This window comes from Abramis brama, assembly GCF_963993115.1.
Source record: "Abramis brama genome assembly, chromosome: 2".
Lineage (NCBI taxonomy): Eukaryota > Metazoa > Chordata > Actinopteri > Cypriniformes > Leuciscidae > Abramis > Abramis brama.
Genome location: NC_139964.1, coordinates 43,670,771 through 43,696,387, shown reverse-complemented (window position 1 = coordinate 43,696,387; position 25,617 = coordinate 43,670,771). Strand labels below are relative to the sequence as shown.

Here is a 25,617-nt window from a genome sequence, read left to right as displayed (position 1 = left end):
GTCTGTTTAAACTATCACCAGATATGGTATATGGTTATGTGGTCTTTCAGTTTGTCTGTGAAAGTAACTGTGTCAGCATGTGTTTGCACTCTCCCTTCCATGACCAATGGGAATTTACAGCTTGTCATTCAAAGGAAAAAGCGAGGAAGGGGTGAGAATAACACCTGATTCCCCCCTCACACACAAATTTTCCCCTTTTCCCCTCACAAAATTGAGACATAAATTACACGCATAAATGCACTCATTCAACAATCCCTTAGGAATGCTTGTCCTGGCATCCATTTCAATATGCTCACTTTGTGAATTGCCCACATAGCTGATGAAATATTTTGAAATGTGTGTTCTCCAATCCTCAGAAATGTCTGTGGGGGTTAAATGTGCTTCCTTATACAGTATGTGCACTGTATTTGCAGGCTAGTACATTTTCTGTTGGTGTGTGTGCACGTAATACTCTCATCAAAATGCTGCACTAACATCAAAATGAAATAACATACATCAAGCCCTCCCCTCTCCTTCTCTCCCACTTCTTAGTCTTTTATATGACTTTGCTAAAACATATTGCCTCTGGTAAAGAGACTGTGTAAATTAGAGGAAATTATTCCTCTCTTAAAAATAAACTGAAACAATTTTAGTGTCAGCACAAGCTCAAATATTAATCCATTTCACAAATTTCATGTTATTTGGTTGTGATAGAAAATAAATATTTAACAGAGTTGAAAAGGCATTTGCTTGCCTTTTATATTCTGAGTCGTTGTACATACCCCATTGGTTTCAGTGGCAATAACTTCATACATTATGGGAAAATTTTTCCATTGCCTGTGGTTATGAGATGAAATGGGTTCCCTCCTCTCAGTAAACTGAAACAGGGTGGTTGACACATAACTTGAACAATACTTGAACTTTAATGGGTTAAATTGATATTTTTTTATATTAGAGACTTATCAGTATCAGAAGCTGAAAGCATAACCAATATGCCAAAAAATGTAATAAACAAATATGAAAAAGTGTGAGAGATGTGTAGAACTTTGATACATGTTCCAATTCTGCAGAAATATACAAAAGATTCTGCAAAGGTCTGAGTGTGTGTATATGTAGGTTTACTTTAAAGGGTTAGTTCACCCAAAAATGAAAATTCTGTCAGTAATTACTCACCCTCATGTTGTTCCAACCCCGTAAGACCTTCGTTCATCTTCGGAACACAAAAAAATATATTTTTGATTAAATCTGAGAGCTGGATCACTCCTCCATAGGCTTCTAAGACACTATAACTTGCTGGCCCAGAAAATGTATTAAAGACATCGTTAATATAGTCCAAGTGACTCCAGTGGCTCAACCTTAAGTTTTTAAAGCGACGAGAATACTTTTTTTCACGTAGTGTTTAAGCGCAGCGCGTCTGTGTTTCACGTCACCACGTAGGCTCACTATTGGGCGACGCTGGTCATGTGTGTGATACGTGGTGACGTGAAACACAGACGCGCTGCGCTTAAACACTACGTGAAAAGACTCGAGGCCCAGAGAGAAGGAAATGAAAAGTGGAATAAAGTCGTTATTTTTGTTTGTTTATGCGCACAAAAAGTATTCTCGTCGTTTTATAAACTTAAGATTGAGCCACTGGAGTCACTTGGACTATATTAACGATGTCTTTAATACATTTTCTGGGCCAGCAAGTTATAATGTCTTAGAAGCCTATGGAGGAGTGAGACAGCTCTCAGATTTAATCAAAAATATCTTCATTTGTGTTCCGAAGATGAACGAAGGTCTTACGGGGTTGGAATAACATGAGGGTGAGTAATTACTGACAGAATTTTCATTTTTGGGTGAACTATCCCTTTAAGTTAATAAAGGGATAGTTTACCTAAAAGTATAAATTCTGTCCTCATTCCCTTACTCTCATGTTATTTCAAACTCATAAGATCACCGTGTCTGTCATATCTGATGTGCAATGGCTTGATGTATGCGTGTTTGTTTACCAACATTTGTGAATAAAAGCCTAAATGAAATCTGTTCATCATACAAAATAATTGTCTCTTCAGAAAACTTGGGTTAAACGGCTTGATTAAAATGGATCTATAATATGCAATGATTGTACTATAATTAGAAAAATGTTATTATTTTAGGTGAAATAAAGCATGTGACATTCATTGCAGTGTACAGTGTGCTACGCATTTATGCTGTCACTCACACTATTATTTAAGTGCTCTTTTCTCTTTCCCCCTTATTTATATTCTCTGATTCTGTTTTCCATTCTTCTAATTCCATCACAGACTGGACTCAAACCTGCATCATCTGAATGTGCAGGACCGCTCAATGTGTCTGGAGCACATGTGCTGACCTCTGCTCCATGACATTTTTTGAAGACCTTTTCAATGGTTTACTTACTTTTTCCTTTGTTTCCATCAGACGTTGTTGGAGACAACCACCAATCTGTTGAACTCTGATCTTCACTGGTCTCTGTCACATCTGCGTAAGGCAGTCAGTAGAGGGCTCCACCCAAGACAGGACCACTGCAACATCTGCTTACAGCAGTACAAAAGACGTCAGGAGAGCGAGGAAGAGATCATCATCTTCAGGTACACACACACATATAATATTATCTGCACTCTGCGGGAAGTCAGTACAATGCCTTTTGATATAACAAAACAAAACATTTTGCACACTTTATTTTTTGTTGTTTTGCTTTATTGTTTTTATAAAACTAATGTTAATTCAGTCATTTTGATTAAATTTTGTATGCTTTAATTGTTAATTATATATAAATTAGAACGTGTCTAGTTTACACGGCTCATTTGCATATCTGTACAGACTTCAGAAGGATACCATCGTTGGAAACAAGTGGATGATTTAAAGCATGATTTTAATGGCGTCCTGGATTGAATCAGATGATTATGTTTGTTCGGAGCATTTGACAGCAGATTGATTCAAAATCTATAGTAAAGATATTTGCAGTGATATGCGCTCATGCCTTATTTATGTCACATATTTCTAGCCTAAGCAAGCTGTTGTAACACTCTGCCCAAACATACAACACAAACAGACCTGGAGTACTGTCATCCTGAACTCTTGTTTCATGTGTAGCTGTGGGCATCTGTACCACTGCCAGTGTCTTCAGCGTAAAGAGGCTGGTGTTTTGAGCGAGAGGCAGTACTCATGGAGCTGCTACAAATGCACATCCAGCCAGGGCTCGAGGCCAGCCGACAGACCCAGCGCAGAGAGCTCCCGATCACGCTCCGCTTCTCTGGCACAGGTCAGTCACAGTCAGTCTTCACCCAAATATAAAACTTCTGTCGTATTTTACTCACCCTCATATGTCCTTCCAATGCCATTGTTTCATTGGAAAACCACCATTAAGTTAGCCTGGCAAGCCAGACCTACATCAAGATGTTAGGTCTGGCAACTCACCATAGACACGGCTCAATCCGAGGGGCGGGATAAACGGCTGTCTTTCAAATTCCCTCTCCACGCAATAGGACAGCGCTTCAACCAACCAGAGCGTTTTCCCAACAGCGGAGCTAACGTTAGTTGATAGATTCAACTTTTGCCATATCTGGCCGGCAAAACTACGAACACGTCTTCCTTTTTTAAGAATGACTTAAGTGCCGTTCTTTGCTCTTTTCTCAAAGAAAAACTTAACTCCAAGTCCTCCAGAGTCGCGGCCAAAGCCGATTCGAAAGACTGTTCTCCAGCAGCAGCAGCCATTCTTTGTTTTCAAGTAGGGAACCGTCGCAACTCTGTCGTCATTATGTTAAGCCCGCCCCGCCTACTCTATACACGATGTGATTGGCCTGACCCAATTTAGGTTTTTGCAGCTCGAAAGTCAATGGAGAGTTGCTAGACTATCCTGGCTGCAAAATACATTTTGCTTCTGCTAGGGTGCGTCTAGATTTCTAGGCTACCATTAAGTTGGAAGAAAGTACTCCATACAAATTTTGTCTGAATCCATACTGTATTAAAAATTGGTTTAGGTGAACAATTTTTTCTACACATCATTCGATCTGTTTGTTTATTTGAACTGTTTGTTCATGTCTCTTTTTATCTATCAATGTATCTCTCAATCTATCATGAGCCCATCATAATAATATCAGCATAGAACAACCTCCTTAAGTTTGAAGAAGGGTCTTTCAATCATGTTTCTATTCACCATTGTATCTTTCTGTCATACCCTCTTTGGGACTACAGTGAGTTCACATCCAAGGTGATATGTTTTTTGAGTACTTTTATATGCGTACCGGGTGTATGTATTATCCACGTTAATTGGAACTCTCTTATGTGGCTGTGGTGTATGTAAATGGCATGCAAATGGGTTTCTCAGCATGCGCCTGTATTAGTCGTAACCACAGGAGGCTGACGGCTGCAGGCACAAAAGAGAGCTATGTTAGTATCCGTAATCACAGAGGTGTTGCCCCGGAGATTCTTTTGGAAGACAAAAAAATATGCCCAACCGTGATTAGAGTATTAGCGCAACTGCAACAACAAGGCTTCCTTTACTCTGGACACATGTTGATTGATTCTGCACTGCACCTCAACAGACAACTGTTATACTTCTGTAACTTAAATGTAAGCATAAAGGTGAATGTAAGCTAAAAGTGCAAGATTACTTGGTCAATGACACGATAACATCATAGTAATTTATTCAATAATTAATTAAAAATGCAATTCAGACATACAATGACTGAATGAGCATTTTGTTTTAATTTCTGTGTTAAAACCGTTATTATGATTATTATTATATTCAGAAGAATGTAAAAAAATCAGGATGATATTGTCTTAATATCACAATTAAGAAATGAAGAATTTTTGAAAAGAGTAGTTTATTGTGGTATAATCTACCCCAGACGCAACAAAAGCATATAGAAGCCATTATAATCAGTGATGCTGTCTACACTGGATATGGCGCAGTGCCATATATTTCTGACAGCAAACCAATGCCTGTTCTATTTCTGACATACTTCAAGTGCTCGTGCTACTTCTGACACAAAGAACAAATGGATTTGCAACGATCGCTTTGACAGCCTCAAGCTGTTGCTGTTCGACACAATTGTTGCATCTGGTGTAGACCCGGTGTTAGAATAATATATAGTTTTAACAAAAGCTGCTTCACTGCTGGTTAATATTTGAAAAATGCTTGTCTGGAAAATCAAAGTCATATGGTGTGCGACCAACATTGCAGACACATGAGGGCAAAATAAAACATAAAGTAGCAAATTTTATCATAGAGAAGACCCCTGCAGACCCTCATGAAAGGGTCATATTTTGTCAAACACATTTCAACTGTTACCTCGTGTGTTTCAGAACAAAGTGACGTCTGCTCATCGTGGGAATGTGGCAGAGACTCATGGGAGAAAGGTTAGTGAGTGGATTTACTTTCTACAACTAGAATAGATTTGATTAATGATCATTAAATCTTATGCGAGGTGAAAGAAATGTGCTGCTTTAAATGGTTTATATTTGTATTGTCAACTCGTTTAGCCACAAACTTAATTTCAGTTTAACTGAATTTAGATTTTAGATGTAGATCTACATTTTTTTAACTCTTTCCCTGCCATTGTTTTTTTTTTTTTAAGTTGCCTGCCAGCTCCAGCATTTTTTATCATTTTCACAAAACATTCATGGCCCCCAGAATATTTTGTTATACAGTATGAATAATGAATATCTGAACATATAATATATCAAAAGAAAGAACAGAGCCTCTTGTTTTAAACAAAAATAAAAAATGTGTTATTTTAACTCCATGCATTCTTTTTTATCTACACATGAATGTGGGTAAGTTTCATAAAATGCATGTATAAAATAAAACAAAAAGCTGAGAAAATTGTGTTTTTGTTGGAGACTATGCACAGATTGGATTCAGAACGATCTTCAAAACATACAGTAGATGGAGTAGATCTAGTCCATCAACAGCCTCAAAGCTTACACAGTCTTTAACTCTTTGTGGGTTTAGCATTTCATGTGGTAACGTTAGGCAGTTTTGATTTATAATATATGCTGTTTAATGTTTGATGATTGCATTAGCTCACATGTACGTAAGCTTGTTTCTGCTTCTTCGTTTGTATTTGGATCCGGAGATTTCAGAAGATGTGTAATGGCGTAATAGTTAATTGGTGTTACACATTTACAATAAACTGTGTTTTAATGTCGTGATGCATTTTTGTTTTTCTGTAACTTGTCAAAATTCTGCACTTTTAGAGTGCACCTTTGCTCTACTTTAGCTAGAAGGAGAATCATAGCTCTCTTCCACTCTGCCTTTTGTGTGTTCATTCATCCATGAAACGTAAATGGCTTTTTCCCTGCTGGTTCAAAGCAAATTAGCTTGCTTATGATTACATTAAACTCGTTCCTTTCTTTCATGCTTTTGTTTACTGGTGGGAATGGAGAGATGAAACTGAAGTCCTGCCCAGCTATCTGTCTGTCTTTTTCTTTCTTTCTGTCTCTTTCATCCACATTTCCATCTCTCATTTCTCTCTCTCTCTCATTTCTCTCTCTCTCTCTCTCTCTCTCTCTCTCTCCGCATTGAGCATTCATTGTTTGTCTGTCAAGGGACTTGGAATTTTATGCAGTGTGACTGTGAGCCTTAAAGACAAGACAGGAAGTGACATGAACCTTTTGACCTATTCCCCTTCTCCAGCATCCCTTCGTCATCTCCATCCTCCAATAAACCCTCAGTCATTAGCATCACTAAGCACTCTGTTATCTGTAACAGGCAAAATTCAGCACTTTTCTTCACTTCTAAGGTTTCAGGAAGCTTCTAACGCACGAAATTATACCTGTGGAGACTTTCGCTTTAATTAACACATAACGCTTCAGAACTCCTGCATGCTAATGATAGCAAGGCTGACAGGAAGACACATAGTAACTGCATTTTTTTTTTCTCCTTTTCATCTTTGAATGCTGTCCTACTGCAGCAGAAACTGCTTTTTAAATGCATAGATACAAATTTAAATGCAAGAATTTACTCCTACCCATATGAAAATTTCAAACAAATATGTATATATATAAAAAAAAAAATTAAATGAATTACATGATATGCAGTTGAATGAATTAGTTTAATCAATTAATTTGCCGAGAAATATCCCCCAAATAAAGATAATTCAAAGCAAACAAAACAGTGCCTTTAGAAGTCAATATATATTGTTTGTTTTATGTATTATTTAACCTACTGTAATTATAAAAAGCAGCCCACAGCAATGCTTTCAGCCTGGTTTGTCAATCTTTCCAAGGCAGACTCTGCCCATTTTTATTTGTTGAGTCATTAGCACCATATTTTTAAGACTTCATCTAAAGTTAAAAGTAGTCAAATTCTGAATAACGTGTCTCAGTACCTGTATTCTGTTCCAGTTTGTTGTGCTCCTTCATACTGCTTTTTAATTCCAACCCAGTCTCATGAAAAGTCATAATAATTTGTACAAGATGGCAAAACCCTAACCCTAAAGATCAACCGTTATTGTAATAGGAAAAATTATAATTAGGATAAAATAGGATATAATTGTTGATGTAAGGTTTTTGAGGCACGATTTAATTTTAATTTTGAGTACATATGAGTGTGTACCAAATGTTTTAAGGCAATATTATAGTATTGTGTAAGGAACTACACAAAAATAAATCTTTATTAACTGTTAATCTGCCCCTGTAGTCAATTTGTGCGAAAATAAATAAAAGTTGTTGGTGTTTTACTGCCAGTGATTTATTTTTTTATTTTTTCAGCTGGAAGCGGCAGTGAATTGTGTGTTTATTGTATTTTTTGAAGCTTTTCAAAAATGTAGGTAGAGACACATTTTTCCAATGAGCCTATGTTCCTAAACTAATGAGTAAAATTGATTTATATTTAGTATTGCCACCAAAGAATTCTCAGAATTCTTTTTTTTTTTAAAGATTTTTTTAAGCTTCCCTGACCCTTAAATAAGGTACAGTACAATGTTTTCTTACTTTTGTTGTATGACATGGGTACCTGTAAGTGAGAAGCAGGCGTGTTTGTTTATGTCACTGATGGAAACATGATGGGGACTCAACTCTCATTCATGGTACTCTTGCTGGGTTTTTTCTGATGTTGTCTTTTGGTCTCTTCCTTTGCTACAAGAGACTTTATGTTTAATCTAAACAAAACACATACTACTTCAGGTCTAGAAGGAGCTGAGTGTAAGTGCTACGAGAAGAAAGAGAAAACGGCAGATCTTTAGAAATAGTTTAGACGTTCTTAAAAAAAATTTGAACACAATGGGCCCTATTTTAACGATCTAAGTGCATGGTCTAAAGCGCACGGCACTTACTGTAGGGGGTGTCCGAATCCACTTTTGCTAGTTTAACGACGGGAAAAATGGTCTGCTTCTTTTCTCTTAATGAGTAATGGGTGTGTTTTGGGTGTAACGTGTAATAAACCACTCAGAGACTCATCTCCCATTCCCTTTAAAAAGCCAGTTGCGCTCGCGCCATGGTGGATTCACTATTTACATTGGGGAATTTGCAAGCGGAAAGACTGAACACTTCTCCAGAGAGGAAACGGATCTGCTCGAGGTTAAATCGCGCAAGCAGACCATCTACGGGACAAGCCGGATTCCACCATATCTTTATGTACACAATAATAATCTTTTACATTGTAATCCTTTTATTTCTAATATTTGGCATGTTTGTGTGTATGCGCATTGTGCACCCGCCTATAGGCACATAATATTAATGTGCCCAAATAACAAAAAAAAATGTTGCGCCATTGACTTTAGAGTCAATTTCAGTTCAGTCGTCAAAATAGCAACGCGCCAACAATGCGCCCGAACACACCTCGTTTTCATTTGCTATTTAAACAACATGGCGCAGGATGTGAAAATAATAACTGCGTCGGGCTGAAACTAGCAAAAAAAAAACACTTGCTGCTTTGCGCCGGGTGTATGATAGGGCCCCTTGTCTTGTTGGCTGCAAAAGCTCCTCTTGATGTCTCAAGTTGCAGAAAATTGGCTTTTTACTGTTGGTTTCTTTAAGCAAAAAAAAAAAAAAAAGCCATTGGCCTGTCAAAAACTGTGTAATTGGTTTATTTAAATAAGTAATGCATAAATAACGGATTTAATGAACGCTCCACCAAATTATCCTACCTTTCCACAACACTGTCACGCAAAATCGATGTCCTCCAGCTCAGCGCCCCGCATACAGAGACAGCTGAAACAGCGTGACAATGTTCATCTCCTTCTTTCTGCTGAAGGGTGGGCACAATAATTGCATTTATTCTTCTGCAGTGACAGTAGCATTTGTCCTTTGTGCCACTCAAAACAGACTCTGATTATATATAGAGGCTCAGTGAGGTAAAGTGAGGATACACTTGATTTTTTTTTTTTTTTTTTTTTTTTTTTTTTTTGGAACATTCTGTTGAAAACACTCTCTGTTCTGGGTGGAGTTTGGCATATCTTTAGGGTGTGTGCTTGCCTTCATGCCTTTGGGACTAGAGAAGTCATTGAAGGATGACAGAGACTGAGAGGTTTTGGATCACTTGAGGCTGATTTGAGCCAAACCAAGTGATGAAATGAATCTGATTGGTGTGAAGGACACTGCAACGTGTCTTTAAATAAGTAAATGTGTCACTATGTAAGATGTGCCTGTCTATCATTTTAGCATCTTAACCACAGTATGCTGCTGTAAATATGGGCCAATTATGATTAAAAATTTATTATTATAGATTAAATAATGTATATTTCCCATGTAAATTCTTACAGTATTTGACCACATAAACAATTCATTGGCAAGCAAACTCAGCGTCAAAGTATTTCAGTATTTCTACTTGTTTTCTTCCTGCTGGATATTGCTATCTTTTAATGTCGTTTTTTTTTAAATGTCACATCCATCAGGCTTTAATCACTTGTCTTGCGCACATCTTAGGCTTGTGTATGAAAATGTCACATTTTATGTGATTAGCACTCCTCCTCTGATTCTTGAAGGGTTTATTTAGAAGTTGCGCAGTTTTCTATTTATCAAGTCCATATCTGGCAGCAGGGTTTACCCCTTCATATTTCATACTGACATTCTGATGTTTTTATGTATGTTTCTAATTTATTTTTACCACAATGTTATCCTTAATTGCTTTTAGGATTATCTGTGACCATTCTAAAGTGGTTCAGCTAGAAGTTGTGACTAGTGTCAGGGCTGTTATGGTTCTGTGAGTGTGTTGATCTGTCGTGTTGGTGTGTTTTTCTCTGCAGATGTTGACTGAAGCCACTCTGGATGCCCAGCAGACACTGGCCTGGGATCAGTTCCGCACTATCTACAGAGGACCATCTAGGGTATGGCTCACCTCAAACGCATCTTTTCTTTCCATTCTTGCTCTATATATACAGCTGTGCTCAAATGTTTACATACCACTTGCAGAATTTGTCTGTTTTTATATAGCATTTTAGTACTGTCATAAAATTTGCATTTATTTGATAAAAAATACAGTAAAACAATAATATTGTGAAAAGGTTCTTCCAATTTAAAACAACTTTTCTATTTTTAGATATTTTAAAACGTACTTTATTCTTTTGATGGCAATTTTCAGCATCATTACTCCAGACTTCAGTTTCACATTATCCTTCAGAAATCATTATAATATGCTGATTTGGTGCTCAAGATAATTATTAATTTTTTATCTTTTTTGGAAACAGTTTTTTCAGGATTCTTTGATGAATAGGAAGTTCAACGACATTTACTTGAATTAGAAATCTTATGTAACATAATAAAAGTCTTTACTCTCGCTTTGGATCGATTTAATGCATCCTTGCAAAATAAAATTATTAAAATCTTTCAAAAAGAAATCTTACTTTCCCCAAACTTTTGAACTTTTGGTAGTATATTCCACGAGGCAATATAACAACTTTACATACAATGTCCTATTGAATACATACACCTAGTGTTATCCTCTAGTGTTGCCACCTCGAGCATCAGTGACTGATTGCAGCCCCTGGTTTGTCCTGAGCATTGAAGTTGCCCGCTGTTCTTGGAAAAAAAGCCCCCAGGTACATTAAGTTCTTGCATGCTGTTCAGGTTACTCCCCACAGTGGCTCAATGATGTTGAGATCCAGCTTCAGGACAGTTGAAGGACTTGTACGCTATTGCAAAAAGCTGCAAGCAGTCATTGATAATCAAGGAGGCAGTACATGATACTAATAACCAAGAGTTTTATTTTCATAATTTAATTTATATTTAATTTATTTGTCTTGTTGAGTCAAGTCAAGTCAAGTCAAGTCATTTTCATTTATATAGTGCTTTTAACAATGTAGATTGTTTTAAAGCGGCTTTACAGTAACAAACGGATAATTTAAGGTAACAGAGATTGTTTTGGCTTTATAGCGGTTCTTGAATAAAGATATTTTCCAGCTAAAGTTAGTTTTGATTGATAAGCTTCCGTCGCAAGGATCATTAGTTATTAAATTAGGGTCCGCTAAGACAACATCGTTCTCTCTACACAGACTTTAAACGCGAACCTGTGATAAAAGCTGATGGTGTTCACATGCGCATTAAGAATTAATTCTATAGTTATGTGTGTTTGAATATATGTGCGCAGGTTTGTAATTCCCTACAAACCAAGCCTTAAACTACTTGTCTGGCCTTAAAATTTTGATACAGAATTTTGTCACTTCGGGGTAGGTACACGAAACCGAAATTATCCCGACAACACTTTATCTGTAGAGTGGTAAAGGGATCCTTCACAGGGAGAGACTAGTTGGCACTTCAGCACTGCGTTGTCATCGGGTCCAGGCGAAGGTCCTTCGTCAGCTCTGGATACGGCCTGGATCCGGCAGGCTGTGGGAAAACCTCTGGATAAACAAAGACACTAAAATTAGCGTAGATGCCATTCTTCTTATGATGTAACGAGTACATCAGGATTTATGGGAAGTGTTCCCAGTTCCGGCTGACCTAATCTATGCAGCCTAACATTGGATTATAAAAGTCTATAATGTATTATGTGTATGCTAGGTCAAAGAGATGTGTCTTTAATCTAGCTTTGAACTGACAGAGTGTGTTCCCAAAGTTTTGGTGCTAAATAGGAAAAGGTCCTACCAACAGCAGTCTATTTTGATATTCTAGGCATTATCAACTGGCCGGAATTTTGAAATCGCAATAGACGTGAAGGACTATAATGCGTTTAGAGCTCGCTCAAGTACTGCGGAGCTAAACCATTTAGTGCTTTGTAAGTAATCAGCAATATTTTAAAATTTATACGATGTTTAATAGGGAGCCAATACAGTGTTGACAGAACGGGGCTAATATGGTCATATTCCTGGTTCTGGTAAGAACTCGAGCTGCTGCGTTTTGAACTAGCTGTAGTTTGTTTATTAAGCGTGCAGGGCAACCACCCAGTAGAGCATTACAATAATCTAGCCTTGATGTCATGAAAGCATGAACTAATTGTTCCGCATTTGTCAATGAGAGCATATGTCGTAATTTAGATATATTTTTAAGATGGAAAAATGCGGTTGAATTAAATTAAATCAAGTACAGCATAAATAAATAAAGATCCAGTTTTTGTGCTGATGTTGAACAGTGCTGAACAGATTCTCTAAGGGATATGTAAACTCTTGAACTGTAGCTGTGTTGCAGATTTTGTGGGATTTTCAGTGTAGTCTTGGTCTTTTTTTCAGAATAAATGTGTCAGTGTTTTACAAGATTATTGCATAAGAGCAGAGTGTTACGCAATACAATGTGTGTGTATGTGTTGCCTTTATGTACTGGAGTCATTGAGTCTTACTGTTGATGGGTCAGCACTTATCAGACAAAGAAAATCTGAATGACTTCATGTAAGTGTTTTACTGTCAGTGACACACACACACACACACACACACACACTGCACTGTGTGTGTGTGTGTGTGTGTGGAAGGCCATTCTCCTCCCCCTTAGCTCTATATTTATACTTTTTCCAGATTAGAGAGCTGTAGGATTGAACCATATTCATGCCTTTATTTCCACTCATAGCTCTCTATCCATCACATACACCCAGATGCACTCAAATAAATACTCTCACCCACATGTACACACCCACATACACTCAGCAGAATCAAATGAAGGTTTATGTCATCTAAATGCTGCTGGCTAAATCTAAGTTTCCTTAGTGTCATACAGCAATTTTAGTTAAATGTGCCCTTTATTAAGAGAGGCCACATTGTCCCCATTTACACCCGTAATTAATATTTGTTTACTGTGATCAGATAACACTTGAACACATTAAAGACATAAATGTATCCAATACTCATTATGATTGGATTCATCGGTGATACTGTATGATCACTGAAAACGCATTTGGAGGTGGTCTGACAAGGATTGTGACACATTTAATTATATAAATACATTTTCGCTATCTACTTTCAGTTATGTATTTAATAAGGTTAATCTGTAAATAATCATTTATTTTACTTTGATGGATCAAAGTGGTTCACGTGAATGGACTATTGCAATTTGCTTTATTATGGAATTGATGGCTGAGCATAGGGCTGTGACGGTGGCAGTTTTTTACCACCGCAGTGGTAATGGACCAACTACCGTTGGTGGTTGGGGGGTTGTTTTGAAATGAAAAAAACAAAGAAACAACACACTAAAGCCTGTAAAGCACTGAAATAAATATCAGTAAATACTGGTAACTTAAATAATATAATAAAGTTGAATCTATTTAAAAAAATATATATATAAAAAAATATAATCTTTTATCAAAATCTGAAAAATTACTTCCGGTCTGGAATGGCGTTCCTTCTCTGATGACGTCAGTTTGACGGCTTGGGTTGAAAACTCTTAACCACTCCCCTCAAACCGTTAGTCTGCTATGAGCAGAGATGGAGAGGAGAAGCGCTAAAGTAAAACCCTGCCCTCTGTTCAATATTCCGTTTCACTTGGAAATACGTCACAACACTGGAGAAAAGTCGTTTGCAACTTCTGGTTCACGGGGACTTTAATTCGTTTCAGTTAAATAACTTTAAGTTCAATTATGAAATTAGTTTAATTTAACTGTAAGCAGCTCTACAGAAGACAATAGTGCCATCATTCAAGTTGAGTCAGTTCTATGTTAATTCAGTTCAGTTCAGTAACAGTGCCTATGATGCAAATTCATCAATTATGAAACAAAGTCGAATCAGCTGTACAGCAGCTCTGCAGAAAATAATGCTCTAATCGACCAGCTCGATTCACTTCAAGTTTTGTTCACTAGTGTCAGTGCAGTCAAAACTATAATATTCTTGAATATTAAGTGTAGTAGCTACACACTGCCTCTGCCTATTATGTTAGAGTGTCAACCAGAGTGTCCAGCTGTATTATTTATAATATGTGTACTGTGTAGTCTAGTTTTCCCATCAATATTACATTTTTTAAACATTGTTATTGTCAAAACAGATATTGCAACACCTCTACATGTTTCGGAAATTCTTCAGTTATTTTTATTTATGCAACTTTTCGTGTTATTTGACAGTTTGCATTTTGCACATGTAAGTGCAGTCAGATCTTTATCTGTAGCTGTAAAGGAAACCATTGTGGCCTACTGAAGACTCCACTTGCTGTTGATGCTCTTTTCCAGTTAAATATTATATTACCAATCAGCCCAAACCTATTCAATCAGTTTGATCATGTGATGTTGCAGTTGCAATCTAAAACCCTAATCCTCTGAAGAAATAGGAAGTCACTGTGGTAATCCAGTATCACCCTATCACACTCTCAATCTTAACATCTGTCCTCAGCCTTAAGAGCAAAGTAGATAGACATCCTGAAAAAGAGACCGAGATACCATTTGTGGTCAGATCCATTAGTCCATGCCGTTTTTGTTTGTGTGTGTGCTGTTTGTGTATCACACTCTCATTAATGAGGATCAAACTACACTAGGCTTGATGTTCCTGCCAAAGTGAGCTTCAGAGAGATGAACAAACAAACTCATGTGCACACTAAGTATGAGTATGAATACACACATAGCATGTGTATGTGTGGATGGTGCGTTTAATGCACAGTATACACCGCTTAAAAACTCCCTCACATCCCTTCCAATGGCTACTCATCCATGGATGGTTGCCAGCTCTGGTTATTCATAGTGGTTCCATATTTTCCATTTAATATTTACAATATCTTTCAAAAGTTTGAAGTCAGATATTTTCAATGTATTTGAAATAATTATATTTTATGCTCACTAAGGCTGCACTTATTTGATAAAAAATACAGTAAAAAACGGTAATATTATGAAATATTTTGTACAATTTAATATCTGTTTTCCATTTTTATATATTTTAGTGTCCCTATTATGCTTTTTCGAATATTCCCTTTCATGCAGTGTATGATATAGCTGTCCTGTCCGTCTGCAAAGTTGTAAATTCGAAAAGTGCACGAAGTTATTGTCACCCAAAAGAAAGAATCGACTCTGGACGCCTAAACGGGTCGTCATGAATTCCAGTATCAATTCCGTTACCTGCATACGTATACTGTAGCACATCTGCATAACGCCTTCCTATGGTCTTCATTGGCTGCCCCAACACTGCAGCTGGTTCGTGTTGTGTACATGTCGAGAAGATGCTGTTTTCTGCTCTGCAAAAGCAAATTCTCTATGTAAACACTTCCAAAGGATGAGGATGTGAGGGGTCAGTGGTTCAAATTACCACAGCGATACAAAAGCAGTATAAGCTTTTGATGGTTGCTTCTCAAATCTCTGTGAGGTCCAAATGGGATTTATAAAACGCTTATCCATTAAAGATGGTACCCACTTTATTTGGACCAACTTGCTCCTCAGAATCAGAATCTCTAAGTATGATTAATTATTGTATTTCTTCCGGGTGATCAAAATATGTAGTTTTGTTTTTATATTGTGTAGTTCTCCGGCTAACTGCTAATCAGCTGTGGGCCCACTATAACCTAAAATTGTGTCCATTAATGCAAATTGTCTGTTGTTCTTACTACTTTGAGTAATGATAAAGGATGGAGCTAGATTTGTTTTACAAACTTTAATGTTTCATCAGTAATTCACGTTAGTACTCGTGTAACGTATGTGCTGTTTTTGATACAGTTCCCACATGTGCACTGCAATAAATTATAAATATACACATCAGTTTGTTGATGGACATACACTTGTTAATGCTGATGGTGAGGAATTACAGTTGCGGCGTCTCATAATGTACCTCAAACGGAGTAGTGTATCACTGAGAAACGTCCTGTTCAATTCATCCTTGCGATGGAGGTTCGGGTTGAATAACTAGTTCTTCCAATGTTTCATCATCGGACCCTTTCTCGGATTGATATGGTAAAATCAACGTCATTGTTACTGTTTTTACAGTGTGTACAATCTTTGAGCTTTAGGAAGCCTCCGGAGCTGAAATTCTGTTACGGTAATGGGTGTTTTGTTTCCCAAACACGCTGTAAGCGGTAGACCAATCACAACAGACTGAGCCATCTGGCCAATCAGAGCAGAGTAGACTCGTGGAAAGTAGGGATATAGAGAGACCATTTAGAGAGACCAAATCCTCGGATGAATCATGGAAAAATGTTGTGATGTGCAATGTATATTATGAGAAAATGAAAGTGTTTTTTGACCTTTGATGCTTCTAAAGCTGTTGTAGGAGACCTCCAAAACAGAGAACAAAATCGTCACTTCCTGATAAGCTTGCACTAAATATCACTAAGAAAAGTAGGAGAAGGCGCTGTATATAAAAATTTCTCCATATATAATAAGTTACAGTACTTAGAGTGCGCAGAACACAATAAACGCATTATCTTGCTTTCGGAGGCAGATTTCGGAATGCAATCGAGACAGTTCTGGAAGTTAATTATACCAAACCACAGATGCCAAAACAGCATTTCAGATTCTGTGCAGAAAGATCAGTCTGCTGCTTGGTACAGTCATGTTGTCCCTTCGTGTAAAGACACAATATATATTTTTTTTTGATGCACATCGAGGAATTTATTCGTAAATGTGTTTCCATCGTAGTTTATGTACATTTTTTCTTATCAGATAAAAAATGTATCTGACTCAAATGAGTATAAAGTTTAATGAGCATTTTTAGAATTTATGCGCATCTTGCCATTTAAAACCGGTGGATGGAAACATTCACAGTGCATCAATCTGGGTTGTACAGAAGGGTGTCATCACAACTTTTCCCACAGGGATGAGAGATTCATCAATCTGGAGGAAGGTGTCATGAGACCAAGACACTTTAGTCCTCAAGACTAAGTTGGCAGACCTAATGCACAAGGCAAAAGGGGGTTACAACTTTTATAGGTCCAAGAAGTTTCCCCAAAGCATAGTGCTAAATAAAAGTGTAACTCAATGTTTGAAAGGACTAAAGGGTGTGTATGTATATATATATATATATATATATATATGCTTTATTTTATATACGCTTCCTTCCAGTCTAAACAAAGGCTGGAAGGTCTAAACAAACACCAACCATCACAGACTCCGAGTTTGATCAAAGCTGGAAGAATAAATGAAATCAAGTGAGATAAAGATAAAGAAAAATACGTGTTTGAAGAGCCAGATTTGGAATAACCCAAATAACTGACCACTTTAGATCTTCAGGCATCCCTCCTCAAAACACTGAGGAGCAATTTGACATATTTCATAACACAACCCTTTTATCTTTGTGATTACATTTATTGTTTTTTTTTTGTTGTTTGTTTTTCTGTTTGAATGTCTTCACTATGTACTGTAGCTTCCTCTACTGAGCTGTTTGCCTCACTGTCTTTGACACTTGTAGTTCTGGTAATTAAAATCCAGACATTTGCCTTTAAATATGTGACTTTTGTAGTGTACGTTTGACCTGCTTGACTTTCTCCTCACTGTCCCTGTGTTCCACAAGCACCGTCTGCCCCATCTCACCCCATCTCACTCCATCCAAAAATATCTGAAAAATAGGCCACTTTATATTTTAAGCAGCACAACTTTTTTCAACATAGATTATATAATAAATGTTTCTTGAGCACTAAATCGGCATATTAGGATAATTTCTGAAGGATCATATGACACTGAAGACTAATTCAGCTTTACTATCACAGGAATAAATTGCAATTTAAAATATTTTAAAATACAGAAGTAATATTTCAGAATATTACAGTTTTTATTGTATTTTTGACCATATAAATGCAGCCTTGATGTGCATAAGAGAGTTTCAAAAAACAAAAAAATCCTACCGACCACAAACTTGAACAGTGGATGTTTTTCCTGCAGAGCTTTAGGGTGGGACATGAATTGACATGGCCATCTCCCATGAGGCCGAGAGTCGGGTAAACACATCAGTCTTTTGTGCCAATCCCTCAGTTACTCTCACAAGCGTCCTCAAGAGTTTTATTAGAACTGTTTGGTCAGCACACACACATACACATTCCCAATAGACTTCCCATAATTAACACAGCAGAACTGCACAGCCCCGTTCTGAGCTCTTTAATTAAACCATAAATGGTTTCAGAGGATGAGTGGATAGGAAAAAAGACCAGAGCGTCAGACAAGGTGTGCGTTTGTGCATGTGTGGTTAGTGTCTCCCGTTGTTCCATTGTCTGTGTGGAGATTATGGAATTTGGATTTGCATTAAGAAACTGAGCTGAACAGATTGAACGTGTGTGTGTGTTTGTGTGTGTGTGTATTTGAAAGAGAGATTAATTAAAATGAGAAGTGAAAAACAGATAGAGTGTTGATGTTTTTAAAGAGCCACTCCCAACTCCTGAGAATACAAATGTGTGTGTGTTTGCGTGTTCCTTTATAGCATTAATGAGAAGGCTGCCAGGCAGGTGCTGGCAATAAACTCTAGTTGTGATTATGTCAGCAGTAGCGTATGTCAGCAGTAGCGTGTGTGTGTGTGTGTGTGTGTGTGTGTGTGTGTGGTTTTTGAAGTGCTGTCTGAACATTCTGGACCTGCTGATTAAGCTTACATTTCATTTTGACCAGGAGTAAATGAAAGATGTGCATGCCTTATGTTCATGTTTGTGTGTGCCTTGTTTAAGAGTCTCTCTGAAATCTGTATGTGTGTGTGTGGGAGGTTGTCAGGGTGTCTCTGATGCTTTGTCAGGGCTGAGCTTTGATTGCTCTCTTTGAGGTCCCAGTCGGTCCATTTTCCTTCAATGCAGCAGTTCCAGGAAGAAGACAAATGAAGGCTGGAAAAGGAGGTGTATGGAGAGGGATGAGACAAGCGTGCGATAGAGAGAAATACAGCTGAAGGAGAGGGATTGTGTTGAGAGGGAAGGATGGGAGGGTAATGAAATATCAGAAGCAATGAATTGGTGGAGGGTGTTCGGACTAAATGAATGAGGAGGACAAGATTGAAGAGAGGTGAAAGGACAGAATGAGGATGGAGAAAGGTATTTGATAGACTATATGGGTGTGTTTTTTAGGGGCACTTTTCTTAAACATGTTTGAAAATGTTTCATCTTTGTTAAAATAAATGTTTTTTACATGGCCTACAAGATCTGATCTTGGCCTTTAAACCTCCAAGTAGATTTTTATTTTGTGTTTGTAGCTGAAATTAAATCTGTTCATCATATAAAGCAATCATGTTTCTGCAGAAGACTTAGATTAAACCACCTGATTAATATGGATTATTTTTTATTATTTATGTCTTTAAAAACTTTTTGAAGCTTGAACATGTAACTCAAAGGGGAAATATTAATAATAACTCATAACTATCAATTATGATTAATTATTAATATTTGGGTCAGTTAATTGGATTAACTTGAGGTAGCTAAATTAATATTACAATCAATTAATCAGTTCCAACGAACTCTTTTGATTATTAATTCATTCTAAGAAAAGCATATCTTTAATGGCCACCGAAAAATACTGTCCCCCACAGTATCAACTTGAAGCAGCAGTTGAGACCAGAAGAGAAGAGAGAGGAGGGTCACTGTGGATTTGTCTCTAATAAAGCCTGAGAAAGGCCCCACCTCTCCGGGTTTGCTTGACCAATGAGAAGGGTGGAATTTCCAAGCGGGAAAATTCCTCTGTGGTTGATTTATGAATCTTTGTTCTAAGCGTGCTCATTTGCAATGGCAGCTGGATTGGTTTCTGATGACGAAACTAAGAAAGATTCTTGTAATACTAATATGTTGCGCGGCTATCGGCATATCATGTACACAATCATTTCGATCTTCAAAGCACCAATTTATAGAGACCAAACATGGTATAGGTGAGGTTACATTGACTGTTGGTTCTATAATAAAATATATAGTATCAAAGAGATAATAGTATCAACAGATAATAGTATTAAAAGACACAACACAAGACAGTAAATCATTCACAAAATGTTCTGGAATGCATGTTAATTTCATGTTAATCAGTTCATCAATAAATGAATGTAGGAGAGTCTGTTCTAATGTCTGTAGGTCTTGTGGCAGAGGCCCTGTTCACATTGATAACAGTCATAAAACCAAACCAATCATTATCTGATCGTGGTCATGGTAACTAAGACCTTCTTGCCCTGTTTGGGGAGAGGGCCACAGATCCCAGAGTGAGTTTTAAATATCATTTGTTAAACTATAGCAAATACTTGTGTCTGACTTGTCTCAGTCGTTACAAACATTTTGGTTCAATGTACTTTCAATGGAACTGAAATTTCTCAGGTTTCATTAAAAATATCTTAATTTGTGTTTAATGTAAATTATGTCAGATTTTCAATTTTGAGTGAATTATCTGAACTGTCGTTATTTTCTCATTTAAAATCATCCCATGGTCCCCCTAAATTAAGCATCACCCTTATATTTCTGTAGAAGTGAGGGTACATGAGGGAGCATAGTGATTTTGTTTTCTATTTTTTTGTCTTTTTGTTTTCTCTCATGCCTTCATCCCAGGGCCAAATATGATGTCTCGTCAAACCAGACACTTGATGAGAGAGAAAGTCTACCTGCAGCATAATAATAATCATTATGAACACACACAGAAACATTCATATACTGTATTACAAATGATCTCCCACACACTAGAATACAAAATTCTAGAATACTTCAACTCACAAGTGTGATTGATTGATTGATTGATTGATTGATTGATTATTTATTTTACTTATTTATTTCTGTCTTGTCCACCTGTCTCTGTCTGTCTGTCACAGATTTATTGTTAGAAAATGTTGTACAACAAAAAAAATTCAAAGAAATATGAATTACTGTATTTCAGACCCTGAATTTCTGTATTTTTTTTTTTCTCCTTGTACTCGGACCTCCAGTAATATCAACAGCTCGATATCTATGTGAAATGGCGGTTCTGGAAAATTGCTTGCTTTGTCACACTTCACCCTTATCCATGTATGGAATTTACAGTAGGCACACAGCATTGTATTTGTCCTTTTTCATATTCAACACTTTGAGAGCCCTCAACCACTGTTATAAAATAATACACCATAGTTTTCTCACAAAGGCGTACTTTTCATACAGCGCCTCCATATATGACTCAACCTGAAACGCCATTACAAGCTAGCGCATTCAGAAGTACAACACATGAATACACATACAGATATGTTGTGGTGTCTCTTTCTTATAGAAGCAACTATTTCCTCCTTAAACAAACAGACAAACAAACATGTCTATATGTTTATCCTATCCACCTTATTCCTGACGACCTTACTGCGTTTTGAATTATGGGTGGCACTTCCGGTTTGGGAAACTTCTATTCAAAAAGGCTGAAACGAATCATTTCAAATCATAAGGTTGCCCTACAAATAAAGCTGATGCGTCAGTTTGACTGGATGAGCTGTCAATTTTCCTTCATGATTTATTTTCAGACATCATGAGAATAACGTTATACTTGGTATTTTTACGTGACATGTTATACCAAGAATATCTATGGCAAGAGCTCTTTTCAGTCGCTGCTTTCTTTTCCTCGTGATTATTTTCTTTTTTCCCTTTGCAATCCGCTGTAAAGGTATGAAAAAGGACAACATATACTGCACATTGTGGTCTCCCGAATTTAATTTATGATATATTATTCATATAAATTATTATTTTTATTAATAATTCACTGAAATGCACGAAGAATCTCTCGTTATTCTCCTCAAATCCTCACGTCTCTTTCCAGGTTAGTTTTCACAGGTAAATGCAATTTATAATCTGTCAAAATGACGGAAATCACTTTGAAATAGTATCACGTAATGCTAAAGTTAATGAACATTTTTGATTAAGGCAACATAAGTTACATAATACAGATACAGTATATTACTACAGTGATATTTAACCCGTCCGTTATTGCTGTGGAAAGACTCGCGCTTTTGGGGTTATTTGGTCTGTTTAAATACCTTGTTGATGCTTTTACACTTTTAAATTTCCTTTTAATGTTTGATGGTTGAAGGGTGAGTAGATGTCATCTCATTGTGACACTTTTTAACATATTCACGCAAAGCGTCATGGGACGTAGGAATAAGGTGGATAGCTGTAGTAAAAACTGAAAATGAAACATGGTTGCCATAGTATCTAATGCTAGGCTCTTCCACAGAGTGGGAAATTGCTCATAGTAAGGCATGATCGAGAGAGAGAGACTGTTGCTGGAATTAGATGTGTCCAGACTTCATACTCTGTGATTAGCCTGTTTGCTAACAGTATGGGGGTTATGATTAGCCACTGACATGCTTTCTGTGTCTGTGTTTGCTTTTATCCCTGTCACTCTCCGAGGCCTTCGCTTAGCAGGTGTCCGGTTAAGATAGGGAAACGAAAGAAAAAAGAAATAGAACTAGGGCTTATAAATGGTAGTCTGTTTTAAAGACTGCTAATAAACAGCAGAAGAAAGACAGTAAAAGAGTGAAATGAAATTAGTTTATGTCTGAAAAGTTGGTTTGTCCGCATGAAAAGAAGAGGAATGATTCGAGTGGGAGTGGATGGGAGTGAGGAAAGGGAAATATGAGTGAGATCAGAGAGGGAAGGAGAAGGTAAAGATGCAAAGGAGGTCTTCAAAGTGAAGCTGGAGAGAGAAGGATAGATTATGCCGTTTGATTCATGCAGTTTGGTTAAATGCTCATTGATTGCTCTGGCCATAACGAGGTCCCTGCTGAAAATACACATTAATGAATGACTCTGCACAGGCCTGTACTGCTAATGAGTGGGGGGTTGGGTGGTGGGAGTCTGCATTTAGGTCTTTTACACTGTTCTGTATTTCTCACTGTGTGGTGGAACCCATTTTACTTCATAACTTCAACTAAACATATCACCAACAACACCAACAGATTGCTTCAGTTGTCAATAGATAAAAGGTTAATTGGCATGAAATGCTGTATGAAATTCGTGGTAAAGGGATACTTTACCAAAAATACTAAAAATGCATTTACTCATCCTCACGTCATTCCAAATCTGTATGACTTTCTTTCTTCTGTGGAACATGAAGATATTTTAAAGAATGATGGTAACCATCATGATTTGGTGAACATTTACAATGAAATATTAAATTCTAAGAAATTAAAACAGCTTTGGAATGACATGAAGGTGACAAAATTTTCCTTTTTGGGTGAATGCCGGGAGTAATGGGGCAATAAACCCTACATTTTAAGATGCTGACCTTGTACTCCGCAAACAAAATAAAAAAATGACCAAGCCTTAGCAGTCGTCTGCAGATAAATTGTGTTAAAAAATAAATAAATAAACAAGTAAATAAATAAATGTTTTTATTAGAGGGCCGCAGAATAACTCTCACTCATTTATCTCTGAAAGGGAAAGCACATTGAGACACAGTAAAAAGCTTTTAACACACTTCATTTGTTAAAATGTCATTATTTTTACTTGTTTGCCACATGGCAACTATAGCTTCAATGTGGCTATGGCAGCATAATGCAAGATTTGCACAGTTCTTTTTTTTTCTCCAAATGTTTCTATGCACTGACTATGCTGTCTTACTCAATAATAAGGAAAATGTTTTGATGATAATAATAATTATTTTTATTGTTGCATATTAATATTATTGTATTAATTACTATATATTAATATTGTATACATTTTAATATTATAAAATATCATTAATATTATTGTTGTTGTTGTAATTAATTACTATTTGAATTATTATTAATTGTTTTTCTACCTTTGCCCTGCCACACTTTTCATTTCCGTTTTCTTTGTTTTTCAGCTTGCCGTTCTGACAGAACTCACCCATTCTCATGGCAATGAGAGGGCCGGTCTGTCGAATCCTGCCCCTCCAGGAACAGGAAGTATTTATCACAGCGAGAACTTCCAGTTAAAGCTTTCTCCACCACCACTGGTGGAAGAGTAGATGACTCCGCCCACTGTTACAAACCTTAATAAAGCACTACCATGTCTGTACAGAACTCATGTTTGTGATTTTATGTTTTAACAAACTAGCAAATGCTTCGCAATGGCACCACACTTCTCCAGTTCTTGCAGTGTCAAATTAGATTATATAAATTAATTGACACCACATCTGTAATATACTAAAGTAAATCTGTTGGTATTTGCTAGAATCCATGATACCATGTATCTGAACAAGATGTCCAGGACCTCCAGCAAAAAAAATAGACCCACAACATTAAAGATCCAGCAGTATATTACCCCGTATACAGTATATTACCCCGTGGGCATGGGGTATTTTTTTATCCCTGTTTGCACCAAACCCATCTGGTGGGTTTGCTGCCAAAAAGCTTTTTTCGTTGTTGTTTGTTTCATCTGTCCATAGTCAGGTCCCTTCTGAAGTTCCAGTCGTGTCAGACAACTAAATATGCTGCAGTTTGTTTTTGGATGAGCGAGGAGGATTTTTCTTGAAACCCTTCCAAACAATGTAGGTGCTGTTTGATAAAACTTTGTAGGCTTTCTGACCCCCAAGACTCAACTAATCTCTGCAATTCTTCATCTGTGATCCTTGAAGAGTCTTTGGCCACTCAAACTTTCCTCCTCACCGTCCATTAAGACAATATCGACACACGTCCTCTTCCTGGCAGATTCGTAACATCTTTAGTTGATTGGAACTTCTTAATTATTGCCCTGATGGTGGAAATGGGAATGTTCAATGCTTTAGCTATTTTCTGACAGCCACTTTCTATTTTGTGAAGCTCAACAATCTTTTGCTGCACATCAGAACTATATTCTTTGGTTTTACCTATTGTGATGGAGAATTAATGGAATTTGGCCTTTGTGTTTCCTCATATTTATACTCATGTGAAACAAGAAGTCATAGCTTGACAATTTCATGTTCTTACTGTAGTCACCCTAGTGTGCTAAAAAATGTAAACATTAATGGGAATCTAATTTTACTCTCAAAAAAATTCTAGGAGTGCCAATAATTGTGGCCAACGTGTTTTGGAGAACATTTTTTATTTTATAATGTGATTTTAACCCCACATTCAATTATTTTATGACAATGAAACAGCAGTTGTTGTTTTCTTTTACCTCTCTTTAGAAGTGTACAAAACATGGATTATGGTTAAGGAGGCACCAACAATCCTCATGGTCCATTGTGGCCTTTTTTGTCAAATTTGGTCGTTGAATAAAACCAGATAATATCCACTATCAAGTAAGCAGGTTGAACATTCTCATCTGGCGAACAAAGTGCATCTACATCAGTATCATTGATTCCAATATACAGTTACTTGCACAGGAAACAGTTAGATGTGTGTGTGTGTGTGTGTGTGTGTGTGTGTGCTAGAGACCAGATACACAGAGTTCTTTAAGCAATAAAGAGCTTGCGTTGTTCCCCTACAGCCTCTGAGATAGGATTGTTCTCTCTTCAAAAGCTCATTGCAGTGT

The 25,617-nt window shown here is 37.0% G+C and overlaps 1 protein-coding gene across 1 annotated transcript in view; it reads left to right on the top strand.

Moving 5' to 3' along the window:
• Positions 1-24,203, top strand: part of vps8 (VPS8 subunit of CORVET complex) — a 136,636-nt gene extending 112,433 nt beyond the window's left edge. Inside the window, exons 41-45 of the mRNA XM_084091643.1 lie at positions 2,401-2,570; positions 3,076-3,244; positions 5,290-5,343; positions 10,173-10,253; positions 23,987-24,203. Coding sequence (XP_083947769.1) covers positions 2,401-2,570; positions 3,076-3,244; positions 5,290-5,343; positions 10,173-10,253; positions 23,987-24,130 — 618 coding nt within the window. The 3' untranslated portion in view covers positions 24,131-24,203. The remainder of the gene's footprint in view (positions 1-2,400; positions 2,571-3,075; positions 3,245-5,289; positions 5,344-10,172; positions 10,254-23,986) is intronic.
• Positions 24,204-25,617: the final 1,414 nt, after the last annotated feature.